The sequence below is a fragment of the Xiphophorus couchianus genome, chromosome 20 (genome assembly GCF_001444195.1).
Source record: "Xiphophorus couchianus chromosome 20, X_couchianus-1.0, whole genome shotgun sequence".
NCBI lineage: Eukaryota > Metazoa > Chordata > Actinopteri > Cyprinodontiformes > Poeciliidae > Xiphophorus > Xiphophorus couchianus.
The window spans coordinates 15860572-15875141 of record NC_040247.1 but is presented as its reverse complement, the minus strand read 5'-3'; the positions used below and the strand labels follow the sequence as shown (position 1 = coordinate 15875141).

General features: G+C 40.3%; 1 protein-coding gene across 11 annotated transcripts in view; it reads left to right on the top strand.

Annotated features, from left to right (window-relative positions):
• Nucleotides 1-14285, top strand: part of wnk2 (WNK lysine deficient protein kinase 2) — a 36477-nt gene extending 22192 nt beyond the window's left edge. For 2 of the 11 annotated variants that reach the window (XM_028002464.1, XM_028002463.1), the window contains 19 exons: nucleotides 1264-1326; nucleotides 1501-2064; nucleotides 2661-2710; nucleotides 2794-2956; nucleotides 3048-3164; nucleotides 3258-3422; nucleotides 3509-3551; nucleotides 3660-3821; nucleotides 5555-6417; nucleotides 6606-6663; nucleotides 6778-6842; nucleotides 7590-7836; nucleotides 7910-8168; nucleotides 8261-8493; nucleotides 8579-8809; nucleotides 8951-9049; nucleotides 10416-10460; nucleotides 10565-10875; nucleotides 10970-14285. In XM_028002464.1, the coding sequence (XP_027858265.1) occupies nucleotides 1264-1326; nucleotides 1501-2064; nucleotides 2661-2710; nucleotides 2794-2956; nucleotides 3048-3164; nucleotides 3258-3422; nucleotides 3509-3551; nucleotides 3660-3821; nucleotides 5555-6417; nucleotides 6606-6663; nucleotides 6778-6842; nucleotides 7590-7836; nucleotides 7910-8168; nucleotides 8261-8493; nucleotides 8579-8809; nucleotides 8951-9049; nucleotides 10416-10460; nucleotides 10565-10875; nucleotides 10970-11260 (4029 nt within the window). In that variant the 3' untranslated portion in view covers nucleotides 11261-14285. Of the gene's footprint in view, nucleotides 1-602; nucleotides 714-915; nucleotides 1327-1500; nucleotides 2065-2660; nucleotides 2711-2793; nucleotides 2957-3047; nucleotides 3165-3257; nucleotides 3423-3508; nucleotides 3552-3659; nucleotides 3822-5554; nucleotides 6418-6605; nucleotides 6664-6777; nucleotides 6843-7589; nucleotides 7837-7909; nucleotides 8169-8260; nucleotides 8494-8578; nucleotides 8810-8950; nucleotides 9050-10415; nucleotides 10461-10564; nucleotides 10876-10969 lie in introns of all 11 variants that reach the window. The other 9 variants (XM_028002466.1, XM_028002465.1, XM_028002456.1 and 6 more) reach the window with 8 other exon arrangements.
• The last annotated feature ends 285 nt before the right edge of the window (nucleotides 14286-14570 follow it).

Here is a 14570-nt window from a genome sequence, read left to right as displayed (position 1 = left end):
TGAAAGAAACCGGAACTGTGACAAGCAAAGTTGGCAAAAGATTGAAGCTTATCAGACATATTGCAGAGGGTGGAGAGGGATTTAAGAAGCTCTTTTTTTAGAGAACTAAAGCTCTAAAATATTACTTTATTTTAAGCCGTTCACACATTTCAAATCAGGGAAATGCATAACCTTATATATATACATATATATATATATATATATATATATATATATTATAGAGTTATAGAGTTACAGAGAGTTGGTACAGAGTTGGTTTAAATAGCAAAGCTCATTTAAACCAACCAATTAAATGAGCTTTGCTATTTCTTATAACAGAATTAGCCAAATATGCATATATATATATATATATATATATATATATATATATATATATATATATATATATTCTCTCTCTCGACACATTGTTTTAACTTTAATGCATTTGTGACAAGTAAATCATGCCAAGTCCCACAAAATTTCCTAAAATCTTGTCAGATTTCCACTGAGAAAAGCATTGTATTGTCAACAAACACTAATACTTTTAAAAATAAGTTTGAATTTCTAATTCAAAAAAGATTTTTTTTAATTAAAAGAAATCAATATTTGATTTCTTTCCTTAGTTGTTTTCTGCTGATCAGCCGTCGTCACAGCTGAGTCCTCCTGATTCCGCTGGCAGGTTTCCGCTCTGCAGTGCTCCTCCCCCTCTCCTGCCCCTGCCCATCAGTACACAGGTGTGTTGCGGTAGAGTGCTGCTGCGATAGAGAAATAAAACCACAAAAAAACAACAACAACAAAAAAAACAGAGGAAAACATATTGTAGCACATGGAACATTGCAGTGTTGCAGTAAAAACCCAAACGACCTGTGTGAATGTTAAATGTACCGACTCGCTGTCTTTGTTCATTTTATTTCGTTTTCCCTTTTTCTTTCCCAGTTTCCAACTCCATACCCTGTCGTTCACATGCCCGCTCCCTTTTCCCCAGCTTCTCTGCCGTCCACCTTCAGCAGCAGCGACGCTGCTATGTCTACCTCTTACTACTCACCTTCACCTCTCCTTCCCCCCCTCGCTCTCACTCCTCACACAGCTCTCACATCTATATCTTCTCTTGGGACTCCTCAGACTCCCATGTCCACACCACAAAATGTCCCCAGTTTGTCTCTCCCCTTTCCTCACCTGGGAATAGCCAAGTCCCATGTGGTGCCACAGCAGCAGGTTGGCCCACACACATCTCAGCAGCACACCAGTAGCCTCCATTTCACCCATCCCTTACCTTTCTCCCAGGTACAACCCACCTCATTCCCTGTCCCCCACCCTGAGCAGGAACTGGCTGACCAGCCTGTCCAGGTGAATATTTGACTCCGTTCTCACTGTAATGGCTCGGCCTTGACAAATCTGAGGTGGTGTCTGTATTGTTGGTCGTAATGCATGCAGGGCATGCCTTCGGAGATTCAGAAGAAAGTAAATTAAATTATTGCTCATTCCCATAAATATGATGGGTTTTTTTTGTTCACTTCTCAGGTGGCTGCTCCCCTTGGGACTCTGATAGATGTTCAGCATTTGGAAACAGCTCCCCCTGTCTTATCCACTGGACAGACTCCTATATGGGGAAGCAGAATGGACACAGAATCTCCTGCAGCTGCAGGGTCTCCAGTCCCTGCTCCAGCCTCAATTTCGGTCTCGACTACAGTTCAGTTTGAAGCCAAAGCCCCGGTGCGAACTCCACCTCCAGCTCCAGGGTCAGCAGCACCTCAGACTCCAACACAAGCTCAAAAAACACTGCAGCCTGTGGCCTTAGCTCAACTTCAGGCACCAATATCTGCATCGACTTTCACCGTCGAGCTCACAATGGTCTCCTCTGTGAGCTCAGCTGCATCGCAGATCTCCACCCCAAGTTTGGTCTCAGACTCAGCTCATGTCAGTCTGTCAGCGCCGAGTCAGGCTGCGGCTCCTGCTGGAGTTTCAGTTCTACAGCCCTCTGGCGTCCACACAACAGTCCCAGTGTCCGAGTCCGCCAGCCTGGCTCAGCACAACGTGGAGGCAACATCCGTCCCTGGGAGCTTTCAGCAGGAGATCTGCGCAGAGGTAGGATTCAATCCTTCCTTCCTCATATCCTTCCTTCCTTCCTTCTTTCCTTCTTTCCTTTCTTTCAGCTTTTGTTTTTCCAGGTTTCATATGTAAAGTCAGCTGACTGTAGATATTCTAACAATAATTTCATAATAAACTTTAGTATGTAATATTTGAAAGCTACTGTAAAGGAGTAAGAATGCTAGAAAGCTAAGTCTGGAATAGTTTTCACATAAAAATGTGAGAATTATGTGAGGTCCTATTCATTTTGTCTGTGCAAAAAACCAACCAAATAAATGAGCTTTACTATTTCTTATAACAGAAGTAGCCAAATATGCATCTGAAGTTACCTGAGAACTTTGAGTATATGTCTCTTCAACTTGCTACGAGATGTTTATCTACTTTGTATTTATGATTTTGCCCCTTTTTAGTTTTGAGAAAATACATAAACAATCTTGTCTACCAAATTTATGTTTTAAAAATGTATTTGTTGCATGTCATATAAAAGTAATAATCGTTAAAAGCTCAAGAAGACATTCAAGCAGTTGATTAATGTATATCATGTTGTGACTGATATTTTACAACTAATGAAGCAAATTGTGTTTTTTTTTCAGGATGTTCTTCGTGACAGAGCGATATCACTATCCAGTTACACCTACGACAGGTGTGCATCAAGTCTATTTAGTTAGTTGTGTTCGTCTCAAGCAGAAGGATAAGTCTTTTTTTCTTCATAATTTCTTTGTCTAGTGTTAACTCTGACGTAGCCTCGGGTCGGGAAACAAGCGATGGCTATGAAAGCTTAGCAAGTGGGAGCAAAGGTGACTCAAAACCCAGGAAACATCATCGGAAGTCTGCTCGCACACGTTCCAGGCAAGAGAGGACCAGCAAACCCAAGCTGAGCATGCTCAATGTGAGTCATATGGTGATTTATGACAGTAAAAATCATCAAATTAATAAAATCCAATGTCTTTAAAAGTAAGGTGTATTTGTGCTCCTTATAGGTTTGCAACACTGGTGACAAAATGGTTGAATGTCAGCTGGAGACTCACAACCACAAAATGGTAACATTCAAGTTTGACCTGGACGGAGACGCTCCGGAGGAAATTGCCACCTACATGGTCAGCTTACGTAATCATAATTGAATGTGTTAGCTTTTTTTTTTTTTTTTCTGTTTATGACACTGTACAATATTTAAAACTACATGTTTGTAGGTGGAGAATGGTTTTATTTTGCTGTTAGAGAAGGAGATCTTCATTGATCAGCTGAAAGACATTGTGGACAAAGCAGAAGACATGCTGCATGAAGACATGGGGGATGAAAAAGACACAACTTTGAGTTGCAGTCCTCTGCAGGGCCAGATGTCTGAGGCAGGAGAGGTAAGAGCGGGATCTACACAAATACATGGTGTATGCCAAAATGTAAATCTATCAGGCAAAACTCACGTCTGTAAATCTTTCTGCAGAGTCAGCAGTCAGGGGCACCGCAGCCTGTATATCAGCAGAATGGTAACACCACATGTTCTTAAAATTCAAATTCAAATCCTCAATGTATCCCTTTTGTTTTCCCTTAGACGTATGTGAGTATTTACTGTTCCTTTTTGCTTCGGACTGCAGTTCTTCACACAGGAAAGCGATGGTTCATCATCTGCCCAGTGGAGGAGACGCCTCCCTGCGTTCAGGACACTCCGTCTGAGGGGACAGCGACGCTGTCACCTGGGAGCTCAGCCAACACCCAGCCTGCTGACAGCACCACTGCAAAGCCGTCCACATCCAGAGGTGACCGCGTTCAGCATGCTGTCTGGTAGCCACATAGTACAGCAGCACTCCCTTGTGGCATCAGAATGAAATCCTTTAAGTAGGGATGTATAGAAATATTTACCTTCTTCTAGATGTCAGTAGTCTAGCAGGTTCTATTACAACTTCACTTGGTTCCAATGTGCACAGTGAGAAAACATAGAAACCCAAGATGAAAACAGTATTTGTACATCTTAACCAACATCTTAATTATTCAATCAAATCTTCAGTCAGGTGCATCCACACCCTAATAAATTGTTCTCCTCATTATGTCACATTTTAACCAGTAAATTCAATGTGTTTTATTGGGATTTTTATGACTGCCCAACACAATGTGAAGCATAATTGAGTTGGTGAATTCAACATGAACCCAAATTCATTGAATTTTTTTTTTTTTTTTTACAGAAGAGTTTTGTTATTTTTCTCAATGTATTTCCCTGTTCTTACCACCATATTGTAGGCTAAATAAATCTCAAAATATTGTGGCTATTGACACTTCAGTTTTATGTGGGTGACAAAATAAAGACCTCAACGTTGGTTATTTGTTGAATTAAACAAATTAAACTTTACTTGTTTTAGTTTTTTTTGGTCAAAATTTGTATTTGTATTTGTATTCAGCACCCCAGGGTAAATATTTTGTAAATCAATATGTAAATGCAGCTGCAGCTCCAAGACTTTTGGCACATGTGTCATCCATCGTTTCACTTTGACTGATATGTTGACTCTCCAGGATTGTGAAATAGCCCAACATTAGTCAGATTCAATTAAGAGCATTTGTAAACATCACTTTTTAAATTTCGCCAGAGATACTCTGTTGGATTTACTTTTATCACAATAATATGTTTCAGTCAGAAACTCTGGCTTCAGTCTCTGGTTATGTCCATCCATCTTCCCATCAGCTCTAAACAGCTGCATCGCCTAACTTGCTTATGACAAACTGCAAAAGAGGCTTCTGTTTTTTCAATGGTCTCTCGGCTGCAAGATTAATGCTCCCCTAGCCAAACCTGTCAATTTAACTGGATAGCCATACATTTTCCACTGTCTAATGATGGCTTGAAAACGAGGTTGTTGCATATTCAGACCTTATTTTACAACCTAATTCTGCTTTAATCTTTTCAACAACTTTATCCTTGAGCTACCTGCTGTGTTTCTTGGTCTTCATGTTTGTTTCTTCACTAATGTTCCCTAACAGCAAACCTAAGAAACCTCTAAGACCTTCAGAGAACACGTATATATATTCTGAGATTAAATTAAACAAAGTGGGCCTTATATACGAATTAGGTAACTTCAGAAGGAAATTGGGTTCTCTGGCTTTCATTTATGGGTATCAGGATTAAATCCACACCATCTTTTTCATATTTTTAACTGTAAACAACATGAAAACCACATGTACATGTTCTCCCACTTTACTGTTCTGCACTACATTGTGTTGGTCTATTCCATAAAATCCCAACAAAATGCATTAAGGTTAGTGTTAATAGAATTTAAGGCTTGTTTTTTTATGACAGGTTAAACCTATTTTACAGATTTAGACTGAACTCAAACAATAATTAGCTTCTCCAAAATTAAATCAAAAACAGAGAAGCCATGTCATATTAATTAGAAAAGTTTGCCAAGTTCTAAACAATAGAAACATTCCCATTATTATAAAAGAAGTCTACCAACATTTTCTAAGTTAATTTGCACATTTTGATCTTTTTTTGTCGTTTTTCTAGAAGAGGGGTCATCCTCCACAATGTCTGGTGCAAGTGGAGGGTTCGTTCATGAAGTTTATGGTTTCTACAGTCCTCCAATAACATCCAACACTGACCCCCTCCTCTTGGCCACCCTGTCGCCTCCCGTGTCTGCACCCGCCACTCTCCAGTCAGTGTCTGCAATGGAGCCTGCAGGCAGTTCTCTGCAGACTAGCTTGCATGGAGCCAAGGCTCAAACGTTTCCCCCATCGTTGCCCCACACTTCTTACCCAGTGGAGGATTCACAGGGGTCTCCTCTTGGGTCGCTCTCCCCTACCCATGGAGCTCAGAAGGCTCTCGATTTGACCCACTCAGCATCCATTGTTGATGAGGTGCCCTGCTGTCCACTCGTCATGCCCCTGTCCTTAGATGTGAACCCTCCCCAGGGCAGGTCACCTCTGGCCCCTCTCCCCCTCCAGGAGCTGGGTGCCACCAAAGAGTCGACATCTGTCTCCTACGCTCCTGCAGTGCGCAGCGAGTTGCCACAGCAGCCAGTCGTCCTCCACCAGCCTTTCTCCAACGTGGGAGGCTCCAAAGTGTCCTCGCTTCCCCAAAGCCCGGCACCATCCCAGCACGGCGCGGGGCCAAGCGAGTCTGATGGCGAAGGACGGGTCGGTCGGGGAGGTTTCGTCGATAGCACCATTAAAACTCTGGATGAAAAACTGAGGAACCTGCTCTACCAGGAATACGCTCCAATGTATCCATCAGGCAGCGCGGCAGAGACACCAGGATCTGGGACAGAGTATATCCAGTTTCCTCCGGGCCCGGACAGCGCCACTGGAGGGTCAGGAAACAGCACCCCGGGTCCGATAGGGGAGGGACGCTACCGGGCAGGAGAACAACTTGTAAGTACAGTAAAACACACTCTGAGATTTAAATAAGTGGAGAAAGTGTTTAGTTGCTGAGCCAGCTGAGAAGAACTGGACTGCTGAGGTGCAGTCATTTTATTTAATGCTACAAAAATGTTTCATGCTTCTATATCTAAATTTTCCTGCTTCATTCTCTTTACCTTTCATTCTAACTCTCCTGTAAGCCTCAAATTCCTGAGAGAATGGAAAGCCTGAGCACTCTGAGCGACTCTGCTGTTTGTGGTGCGTGAAACTAATCTGTCTAAAGACATGAACTGAATTTTAAGATTATTAATATTTCACTTAAATTTTACATGATGGTTTGTTGTACTCAATGATTTATTTACTGCCTTATAGCTTCTTTGTCAAGACGGCACGTTCCTCACTCTGTGTCCTGCTCTGGAACTAGAGGTCGATTTAAGGTATCAAAGTTTTGCTTTTTGTTTTTATCAACATTTGTTTGTTTTAATCTCTGTGCAAAATACAGTATTGTCACATTTAAACATCATGTTTTAGAGCTTGCACAATGCTTAAAACGTTGATTCTAATACTCAGATATAAATATTTTGAGGTGACAGACTTTCTGACTCAAATTTTTTTCTGTTATGTAGTTTTTCCTGATAGTTAATAAAATATATATTGAGAATTAAAAGAGACTATAATTTTCTCTAAAGGAGGGAAATGGTCAGATTTGTTTGAGTTGAGAAGTAGGGAGAGCACTTCCTACTTTGTTCAGGTTCCTGCTACTGCATGTACTGCCTACTTTCATTATCTTATAAAAATAGACCAGATATGTAATTTTTGTTCTGCAGCCATTTTACGAACAATATTCTCAGAGCTTGGCCAGCTCAAAACTTTGAAAGTGTTCACATGTCAACAAATTTTATATATAGAGATGACAAATATCAAATGAATAGATGTAAAAATTTTTGCCACTTGTTATTAAGTTTTTGTTCCTTTTTTCTAAAAACCAAGAGTATATATCCCTGTGAACAAATGACAAATGTGATACATTTTCCATTATCTTCATGTATTTATTTGAAAACAATCAATCTCATCATTCTCTACTTATTTATAAGTTTTTCAAGACAAAAAGATATCAGAATTGATAATATAAAATCCATACTTTGTCACAGTGTTTCTTGAATGTTCCTCCTTTGTTCTGCCAGATCATCTCTCTTCCTCCTGAAGTGGCAAACAGAAGAGATGTGAAGCAGAGGAGCTGGAGCAGCGCCGCCTCCCCTGCACACCCCGGTGGATACAACGGGGACCCGATTCCACCTGAAGCCTTGGCTACCTCCACCACCATCGGACGTTTCTCTGTGGTGAGCACTGAAGATGACATCACTCAGAGGACGCGCTGCAGCCGCTACTCTGCCCCGCCCGACTTCTACCTGGACACTCCACCTCCCATGGGTAAGAGCTCAGGTCCGTACCTCGGACTCCATCCCTATGGATGTCACAGTCCATGTCTCCTTCCTTCCTGCAGACTCAGGAGCAGAGAGCAGCCCTGCTAAGCTGGCTCCTGCCACTCCGTCCCAGTACGCTCGCTCTGAGCGCAGAGGAAGTGACCTCATGAAAAGAGCAGTGGCTTTTCTCCGTCGCACTGGCCGCAGCAGCAGCGTGCAGAGCTCTGATTCCCCAAGCAGACATGGAGGCTTGCCTGGCTCGGCCTACGCCAGCAGCGACAATGACTCCGAGATGGAGGACTCAGACATAAAGAGGGAACTGCAGAGACTCAGAGAGAAGTAAGATTTTCCTTTTCCTCATGTGAAATGACTTGGTATTAATACCCTTTGGACATTTTCACACAGTTTAATCCCTTCCTCCATTTATTCAGACATCTGAAGGAAATCTCAGAGCTGCAAGCACATCAACGTGGAGAGGTGGAGCTGCTCTATCGCAGACTTGGTAAGGTTCCTCCTCCTGGCCTCGGCCTCTTACATGTTGCACCGCATACAAGCCGCAGGAAGAAGTCCAGCAAACACAGACTGAAGCCCGGGAAACTTCTCAGCCCGCTAGTTCAGCAATTTAGAAATGTCAAAACCAAAAGCAGCGACTCCACTAAACCAGGCGAGTTACTCTTTATGACCTAAGCTGCTATTAACATTTTAATTTCAGATAAGGATAAATGTTGCTCTTATGGTGGTGTGTCCAGGTGCTGCTCCAGGTCCCAGTGAGCCAGCAGTGAGTTTAAATGGTTCTCCAGGCAGAACTTCCTTCCCGACCCACGGCAGGCCACGGTCGTGTACCAGCCACCTTCCCAGCTCGGCTTCAGAGCCGGTGCAGACTCAGCAACCCTGCTCCCTGAAAGGCTCCATGTCCTCCGATAACATCTATGCTGGACTACAAGGAGACGTCGCCGGCACACAAGCTCTGCCTGAACAGGGTAACACTCAAAACCATGCAGCAAAAAAAAAAAGAGAAGATGTTAATGGTATAAATATGATGGTGTTTTTTACAAAGTGATAAGTATATTAGAGCTTATGCTTTCCTGTCATCTTCTTCCCTTCATTATGCTCCTCTACAGGCTGGTCTAATTACCCTCAACCGTCTGAGAGAGTGACCTATAAGTCCAGTAGCAAACCACGAGCTAGATTTCTCAGTGGGCCTGTGTCTTTGTCTATCTGTTTGTATCTCTTTTATTCCTGCATAATTTCACTGTTTGATTTTACTTTAAATTCTCTTTATTTACCTTGATTTCACTATTTATTTTCTAGCAAAACTATCTTGGAACTGTGTATGATTTGCTTTTGCTTTGCATTATTTACAAGTTTTCTTACTCCCCATCTTCTTTGACAGACATACAGTACATTGTTTATTCAAAGCTGTCAGATAAACTTTTAGGATTTTAAAAAAAGTTGCTCCAAATGTCATCAATGACTTTATCAAACATTTCACTGATCACATACAGTGTCTATCATTTTGTGGAGATTACTAATAATCAGTTATTGTCGCTCATTTTTGGAACAGTTGTATTGTTTCTGACATCTAAGGTTTCGATAATCAAAATTTAGTATGCTTGTAATAATTGTTACAGCACATTTCAAATTACATATATAAAACTTTTCAAAAGTATTCCTACACCTTAAACTTGTTCACATTTTCCTAAGTTACAATCACAGTCTTAAATTTAGGTGGTTTATGTTCTTTGCTCGTGAAAAAGAAGATGTTGCTCTGGTCAGCCACATTTTCTCCTTGATGATAATATTTATTACCAAATTATTTCAATTTGATTCAAAAGATAATTCATGTTTTACAAATGTCTGTGAAATTTCAAAACTAAATCTATTTAAGAACCAGTGGCAAGAAATTGATGTTCAAAGGTGCTTTCAGTCTGTCTGAGCTTGAGATACTTTTCGAAGGCCAACATTTTGTTCTCTAATTCGAAGAGCAGATAGAGACATAACCTAAAGGACTTTTTATATTGTAGTTGCAGCAAAATATGGTACTAAAACAACTGATTCATGCAGGCTGAAAATAATGTAGTTGCAAGCAAAAATGTCCAGATTTTAAGACTTTCTTCTTCACTTACCTCCCATGTTTTGTTGATCTGCTACATAAAACGTCCGTAAAATAAATTAGGGTTTGTGGATGTAAAGACAAAATTATTTAATAATTGTTAAGGGATATATGTACTTTTCCAACAATTCTGTTTTGTTTACATCACATATTCAGTTCTGTGATTTATGCATGTTACGATATCTAATTATATTTAGGCCTGTGCAAAACATGCTGGCAAAGTAATTTTTTTTCAGAGCTGTGGCTCTGCTGCTTCCTATCTGTGTTCTGCTTATGCTCTAGAAATGCATTTTGACATGGTTCTCACATGCATGTGTTCGTCGATTGTCATGTTTGAGAGGTTTTTTTTTGCTTTTGTACTATATTATTTTCTCTTTTGTTTATATAAAACCATTATTTTGCACTGCATTTGATTTGTAAGACAACTGTAAGACAACTGCTTAGTTTACCTAAAGCTTTTTTCTATTTTACAGGGTCAACACTCAAAAGGTTGTGTCTCGGTAAAGAGCGAGGCAGCAGTATGTCAAATTAAAACCTCTTGCACTACATCAATCAAAATCCGATTGCCTTTATCAATCAGGCCTTCCTAATAACTATATCTAATATATTTCTGTGTTGTCAGGGTCTGGGGCCTCCGCATCTGGAGCCTTCAATCAGTCACAGCAAATGCACAGTGCTACGCCTCCGCCCCAGCAGCCTGTTGTTGGCCTGGCCCAAGCTCAGGCCAACAACAGCAATAACAAGACAGGCACATCTATGAGTCCCAGTGAAAACAACCTGCCTGAAGACCTACAAGCTCTGATGGACGACTGGGCCCAGGAGGTGCTGATTGTGACCCACCGACCTCGTACCGACTCTCTGAGTATCCGTGGGCAGCAGCTGTGCCCCCAGGTTGTGCCTCAAACACTTGAACAGCCGCATCAGGCTTTAAATGTGGGTTTAAAAAAAATAGCTTGTATGTATTTACAAAATGAACACAGAGAATTTCTATTATTTTTACTATTATTTATTTTTCCATCCTTTTCAGACATCACCGTGGACTCCACCCGGTCCACAGGCTTGTGCTTTATCCTGGCCTGAAAGCCCTGGGCCTGCAGTGATGGCCGGCCCCTTGACCGGCCCCTTTCACACGTATCAGCTACATTCTCCTGCTGCGTTCACAGCTTTACCCTCCCCTCTTTCCTTCAATCAGTGGCCTGGGTATTTCTTTCCAGTTTCTGCCGGGGTCTTTGCCTTTCCTGCTGTGCCCTCCACCCTCTCCAGCCCTACTTCATCTTCATCTCATCAGCTGACTGACCCCAAGGCAAAGACTCTTTAATCTGGGTAGCATTGTGTCTTCCCACTCTGTTACCAAAACCTTAACTTATATTACAGCCGCTGTAGTCAATATAATGTGCATAGAGTGTACATATTTAACCAGCATGTGTTTAATAATATGTATATATCCATCTCCACTCTTGAATTTTATGTTGTTTTATTTCAGTCAACAAATGTCATGTTCATAATATAGTAAATATTATTTTACATGCAGTACATTGTAAGGAGAACTAAAATTAGCCAGATCAGCCTTGAAGTGCAGACGTCTGTCTGTGTTTATTGATGCACATTAATACTCACAGAATGTACATAATGTACTGTTCAGTCATTTTGTACTTAGAAGTAGAAGTTGTGTTGCTCATTTCACCCCCATATATTTATACATACAAGCTGCCATGTGTATATATGAATTTTTGTTTGTCTGTACAAAGCCTATGTGTTTGTACAATTAACAGAGGGTAATCCATAGTTTGGTGCTGCAGCTGTGGATTTCAATGCAGCACCTTATTAGGAACCATTATGCCATCACTGTGAAGACTTGACCTTGTGGTCACTAGGACCTGTTGCTTTACTCTGCTTTCTCAGCTCTTTATGTAGACATGTTTCATTCTTCATCAGTGAAACACTTCCAGCACAAGCGCTTGCAATATCCTTAAGAGATTTGAATGAGCTTGAACTTTATCCTCAGGTGCAAACACACCTGTGAGAGTGCCTTCAACTGCAATTTCAGTTTTCAAAAGAAAAGCATTTAGATATAAAGCAGAAACTAGACTTAATTAATCCATTCGCTGCTGTGTATCTGTTAAAAGGTTGCAAAAGTAAGGAATCTGAGCGATATCTCCAAATATTTCCGAATCTCACCTCCTTCAGCTCTCCCAACACCAAAGCATTCAACAAGCATTGAAGGTAGACCATTGAGCCACATATCTTCCTTGCAGGCTTCTAGAGCATCTGTACTCAATCTATCCATCCATCCATCCATGTATTTGGGACCTTATTCAGTTGGTCACTTCTTCTCCAAATAAGGAAGCAACTCTTAGTCTCAAAAAATGTTGTCCAAATGACACTGTGGTATCAAATCTTGGAGTCCTACTTTTTATTTTATTGTGTTTTTTTGTTTGCTTTTTGAGGTATAATCACATCATCAGCAAAACTGTCAGAAATTCAGGAAATATTTGGAAATGCTCCTTTATTTTTTTTAATAGTACATATCTTTATAATTCCAACCGCAGTCTATGGACCCACAGTTCTAAACCCTTTCTGGTTAATACATGACGCTATGTCAGATTGGTTTATGTGCAAAGAAAAACCTCTATAAGTTTTCTACTACTCTGCACATGGAAGTAAAAATGCATAAAAAATGCACATGATGTTAGTTTAGTTAGTATGTAAGGATAGGCTGGGGATTAAGGTTATGCTTAGTTGTATAGATAGAGAGCAAAGAAGAACCAGAAACAGACTGGGAGTAGCAGGGCTAGAGAATGTCAGCACCTAAAATCTACATTTGCAGCTGGAAATATTTTTAAGATTTAGTTAATAAAGATTCTGAACATGAGCAAGTCCTGCATCCATTAGAACTGTCCTGGTTTCTTCTGTGAACAATATCAATCAAACCTCCACCACTAGATATGGAGGTTGAAAGACTCATAGCAAAACCCTGGTGAAGAAGCACCATGTACAGTACATTACTCAGGACACTTGAAGTATCAAAACTAGGTGAGTAAAGGTAGGTGCTTGTTCAAGCATTCCAGAGCTTTTATAGTGTTCATCATCCAGTACTTTAGTCACGCTGTTCTTCCTCAACCAATGTGCCACTTTGGCCATTCAAAATGTTTATATTCATGCTTGGACAAACTACAACCAAAACAGTGAAACAAAGGACACAACCTGCTAAACTCCTCTATGCAGATCTACCACTCCAGAGATTTTCAGCTGCTTCAGCCAAAAATTTGGTCAGCCCTGAAAAAGTCACAACCCTGAGATTATTAACAGAATGCATTTTAGGCAAACTGAGGAGATTATCTCTGTACATGTCCAACAGCAAGAACAGCCTTTTTAAAGTCATGCTGAAACATCTCTGTTTTAGTCCATGTTTTGGTAGCTGGACTCCATTTGGTCTGAGAACTGATGACACGTGTATGAAGCAGATAAAATAAACCTTGAACACAAAAAGGTTTTTCTCAGCAAACATGTTTTTAATATTTATTTTGACATGAAATTCACACTACATGTCAGTCAACCTGAGTAAAACCTACACGTGTTTGTACTCTTTTGCTTTTGGGCAAGAATTATTTTAATCAGTCAGAAATCTTCCTAGAGGAAAATGGCTGTTGAGGGTTTATGGTGAAGTTATTTTCTTTTCACTTCTGTATTATGGCTGCAAATGCCATCACTGTATCATTCAGGAAGTTTGAAATGCAGCATTCTTTTTTGATTTGATACATATTTTACCCACTATAAGTAATCATTACTCTGCAATCTAATAGGATTGGTTTCCATGGAGATCACGTGAGTTTACGTTGGGTCTTTTTAAACTCCAAGTGTTTAACTAGATAAGTACAAACGCCCGTCATTTGATTAGATTACGAAGAGAAGCCACCTGGTGAAATTACAAGAAGCAAGCCACTACTTGTTGCCTTTCACATAATTTGCCCCAACAAATCAACTTCACACTTACTGAAGTACTGGTGTTGTATGTTAATTTGAGTCCAACTATATCAAGCTGAAATCTCTGAACCTTTAACTTTGAGCTGCCACATCTCCACAGTCTGCTTGAATTTACTGAAATGCCAAATGTTAGTGACTAAACCACATTACAAGGAGGACACAAGGACTTAATACACAAATAAAAACCATCATCGTCATCATCATCATATACCTCTTCTCTTGCAATCTGTAGCTTTACATACTGTTGCCTTCCTGAACTTGGAGAGATTTTTGCGTGGATATTATATGATTATTTCTATTATTTTCTTTAAAATGCTGGCAGTAGAAAAACAGAATAAAGAATGTGAAGACTAAGATTACTTCAAAGTCACCAGTTCTTGAACATGTAAGTTATAAAAATATTTAGGAATAACGATTATTAGTTTCTTGTTATTCTTCAGACCTTTGCTCACAATTTCAGTCTTCTAGTTTATGACCTTAAAAATATTTTTCCGTTTCTGTGGCTTTCACTGAAATGTTTGACATAACTGTTCAATCTGCTCTTTGATCAGTTTCCATTTTGGTTTGGTGAGGATAGAAACTATTTAATGTTCCTTACATTGATTAAACACAGACCGCAGACACACTCTACGTGGTTCAATTGT